This window comes from Octopus bimaculoides, chromosome 2 (genome assembly GCF_001194135.2).
Source record: "Octopus bimaculoides isolate UCB-OBI-ISO-001 chromosome 2, ASM119413v2, whole genome shotgun sequence".
Lineage (NCBI taxonomy): Eukaryota > Metazoa > Mollusca > Cephalopoda > Octopoda > Octopodidae > Octopus > Octopus bimaculoides.
Genome location: NC_068982.1, coordinates 138,004,873 through 138,009,437, shown reverse-complemented (window position 1 = coordinate 138,009,437; position 4,565 = coordinate 138,004,873). Strand labels below are relative to the sequence as shown.

Below are 4,565 nucleotides of genomic sequence, written 5' to 3'. Positions count from 1 at the left end.
GATTTGGCAGAGTTTCTACAGCTGGATGCCCTTCCTAACGCCAATATATATATATATATATATATATATGTGTGTGTGTGTGTGTGTGTGTTTGTATTTGTGTGTCTGTGTTTGTCCCCCTAACATTGCTTGACAACCGATGCTGGTGTGTTTACGTCCCCGTAACTTAGCGGTTCGGCAAAAGAGAACGATAGAATAAGTATTAGGCTTCCAAAGAAAAAGTCCCGGGGTTGATTTGCTTGACTAAAGGCGGTGCTCCAGCAAGGCTGCAGTCAAATGACTGAAACAAGTAAAAGAGAGAAAAAGAGAGCGTATACACCAGTTTTCCTTGCTGGCATGAATCGGATGGTTCAACAGGAATTGATGAACCAGAAGACTGTGCAGAGCCCCTATTTCTGTTTTGGCATAGTTTCTGTAGCTGGGTACCCTTTATAATGTCAGCCACATTAAAGTGGACTTCAGATAATTAAGATGACAAGGTACCAAAGCATGCTATGAATGTATAAAAGAGAATATAGACAGAGGATCAGGGAGGAAGTGGAGGAAGAGTAATTTATGTGAATAAATTCTAAAAATGCTTGTTGTATTATAATTTTTCTGTTGTTTTTTCTAGGTGAAAGAAATTGAAAAACGAGATGCATGTCTCACATCTAAAGAGCAGATTGATCGTCTTACAAGACCAGGATCCACATATTTTAACTTGAATCCTTTTGATGTAAGTTTACATTTCCTCACTTCATTTCACTATTTTATTAAAAAAAAAACTGAATGGAAAATTAATCAAGTTAACCACTTAGAAGGTTCACGATAAAATTAGTTATTTTACTGTAATTAAAGGGAAACCCTGATGCGTGAGGTGAGCCCTTCTGTGATCTCTCCTTTTCTTCATTGCAAACTAATTCATTCTTACTTTGTGAATTTTGTTTTTATTATTTACCAACACGGGAGAGTTTTCTTATCTGACCCAAGTTGAGAGAAGGACATGAGATGTAGGTGGGTGGTGATGAGGTGGTAAAGAAGTTGTGGAGAGAGGACAGTGGGAGCCAGAGAGGTGAGGGGTGGAGCAGTGGATGACTGTATTGAGAGCAGTAAGAGAGAGAGCGTGAGTCAGAAGGGTATCATAGATATAGGGGTGAGATAGGGGAGAGGATGAGTGCAGCTTCTACTTATAGCATTTTTATTTTCTTGGTGTGTGTTTATGGTTGGGGGTACCAGACAAATCTCTGGGGGTTCAGTATAATTTGTTAAAACTCTCCATGAGAATCTATAGCCTGGATACAAGAGCTGTGTTTTTTATTAGTCCACTGTAGATGTTCTCTTTTACACCTTCAGACAATACATCCAACACATCCATGGAACCATTGACTGCTTCAGCCTCCAACAGAGCAAGACTTGTTCTTCGCCCTCTTAGAACAATAACGTTGTGTTTGCCTGGGGTTTACTGCTTTTAATAAAACACTCTAGGACAATGACTGAAACCAATAAAATAACAGATACAAGCTATCTACTTCAGGTAGTTTCATGACTTTTAAAGTAACCTCCCACATGAACAAGCTGTGCCTTACATTCCTAAGCATCAAGTTAAACTTCAGATGACACTTATTCCAGATTTTTTTCCTGGTCTATACAATGCACTATATATATTTCCCGCATTTGTATTCTATAGACTCTACACACCTCTCCTGCATTGTGTTCTGCACAATAGGCTATACACGTCTCTTCTTTATATATGGCCTATAAAATGGACTCTACACACCTCCCCTACATTTTTGCTGTATACAATGGATTGTATACATGTCTATGTTTGTGCTCTATACAAATCCACTGTACATTTGCAGTCTAGACAACCCACTACATCCATCCATCCATCCATCCTTCCTTCCTCCCTTCATTCATTCATTCATTCATTCTTTCTCCACACAATCAAATATATACATCTTTTCTGCATTATATACTCTCTGTAAAGGTTCTCTAGTCCTGTTGTTTATATTGGTGAATTTATCTCCTCATATTTGCGGCTAATCACCACCACCACCACCACAATCATCATCATCATCATCATCATCATCATCACCACAATTTCATATCTGTTTTCCATACTAGCAAGGGTTGGAAGGGTTGACTGGAGCTGGCAAGCCAGACAACTGCACCAGGTTCCAATTGTCCGTTTCGACAAGTTTTCTACAGCTGGAAAACCTTGTATGCCAAACACTTGATAAAATGTACCGGGTGTTTTTTTTTTCTATATATATTTTCTTAACTCTGAATAATGAATGACAATTTCCTGTAGTTCCATAACCAAGATTTGCTAATTCAGTGTTTTTGATGATTGTTTGAGTGTGATCCCTACACCAAAAAGATACAAAACTGATATTTAAATGCAGGACTGTGGAGCCGAAACAATAAACTTCAACTCCGACTCAGCTACTATTTGCACCTCCAACTCCGACTCTTCTTTTTGTAATCGTGGTCTACATATCTCATAAAGCATATGCATACGCATGTACTTTGAGTAGGCCTATGTGTTATAACTAATTTATATTAAAGAATAAAAAATATTCGAGTGAGATCGTTGCCAGTGCTGCTGAACTGGCTCTTGTGCAGGTGGTATGTAAAATACACCTTTTTGAGCATGGCCGTTGCCAGTACTGTGTGACTGGCCCTCATGCTGGTGGCACATAAAAGCACCTACTACAGTCTCAGAGTGGTTGGCGTTAGGAAGGGCATCCAACTGTAGAAACTCTGCCAGATCAGAGTCAAATCGTTCTCAGTCAAATCGTCCAACCCATGCTAGCATGGAAAGCGGACGTTAAACGATGATGATGATGATGATGAAAGATATTGTGAGTCGGAGTCAGTATAGTTTTATCGACTTTAGCTCCAGCTACCCCTTAATTGTTTCTGACTCTGACTCCATGACTCCGATTCCACAGCCTTGCTTAAATGTCTCTCATTTTTCCCAGTTTCGAACCAAGTCCAGTTACTTTTTAACTATTATTGTCAATCTGGCTTCAGCTTCTACCATCACATGATATGTATTGCAATCTTAATGCTTTGTATACTTCAATATTTGTTGTTATTTTATGTTGTTTTGTTCTCTTTTTTTTCAGGTTCTTCAAATTGACCCTGATATGCCTATGCCTGAAGTAAAGAAAAAATACAGACAGGTAGTCAATTAGATCCTCATAATTTTCAAATTTTGGGGTTGTGAGGATGAATCTGTTACAGATGAAGAGAAACCAGATTGAATGTTGTATGAGGCTGCATAGCTAAGAAAACTGCTTCCCAATGATGTAGTTTTGCATTCAGTGTCACAGCATCTTGGGCCAGTGTCTTCTGCTATAGCTCCTGTCCAACCAATGCCTTATGAATGGATTTGTAGATGGAAATTGAAAGAAGCCTATTCTGTGTTTATAAATATATATACATGTATGTATGTGTGTGTGTGTGTTTGTGTGTGCCTCTGTCATCACATCACATGAGGATTGTAAATGAGTATCATTATCATAAGACTGATTTTGTTCATTTCCAGTCTTCCAAGAAAAACCCTTCCTTTTAATGACTGAAATCAACAAAAGTCATATTATATATACAGGTTGTTGTTGACTTATGACCTATCCGGCTTACGACCGATCAACTTTACAATGATTGGCGTATCAGCTCCTGGCAGCAATAATAAGTAGTCCAGTTGAAATTTAATGGGTTTAGTTTCTTAGAAATTAACCCATCTATGGATGATGTCTGCTAACAGCTTCCCCTAGGTTTGGTTATCAATCGCCACTGTGTTGGTTGGCTATCCTGTTGTGGAGACATCGAGGCAACCTCGTATTTGTTTATAAGATGACTGCTTGAGACTCTGAAATTTTCGACTAACGCCAGTATATTAGTATAATACAGAATGCTGTGTGTAACTTCTACTTGAGAGTTTGCTTTGAGAGAGCTATGTCGGCTGACTTACAACCAGTCAGTTGGAACCAATAGTGGTTGTAAGTCGACGATGACGACCTGTATATACGTACGCATATGCTAAACAGACATAAAAGACTCACTGACTTTCCTGTTAAGCCACAATACAAAGTTGTCCAATTGCCAATTAGTGATCAACACCCATGCCACTGTTCGTTAGCCATTGTGTGAAGATTTATACAAAAGTTGATTAGCAATGGTACAAGCATTGATTCCTTGATGAACAGCTGGGAATCTTTGTTTTTATGCTTTGTCATGAAACTCAGAGTGTTTCTGTGTGTGAGCCTTCCATGTTTATTTAATATTTTAAATATATTTTTCTATTTCAACGATATTGAGGTCTGCTTTGTTTGTAGTTGCACATATGCTTTACGATTGTGTAGGAGTGGTTGTGTGGTAAGTAGCTTGCTTACCAACCACATGGTTCCGGGTTCATTCCCACTATGTGGCACCTTGGGCAAGTGTCTTCTACTATAGCCTCGGGCCGACCAAAGCCTTGTGAGTGGATTTGGTAGACGGAAACTGAAAGAAGCCTGTCGTATATATGTATATATATATGTATATATATATATATATATATATATATATATATATATGTA

The 4,565-nt window shown here is 38.4% G+C and overlaps 1 protein-coding gene across 1 annotated transcript in view; it reads left to right on the top strand.

Annotated features, from left to right (window-relative positions):
- The window catches only part of LOC106873534 (dnaJ homolog subfamily C member 8), a 38,536-nt gene that overhangs the window by 21,251 nt on the left and 12,720 nt on the right, over positions 1-4,565 (top strand). The window contains exons 2-3 of the mRNA XM_014920925.2: positions 614-715; positions 3,111-3,167. Of these exons, the coding sequence (XP_014776411.2) occupies positions 614-715; positions 3,111-3,167 (159 nt within the window). The remainder of the gene's footprint in view (positions 1-613; positions 716-3,110; positions 3,168-4,565) is intronic.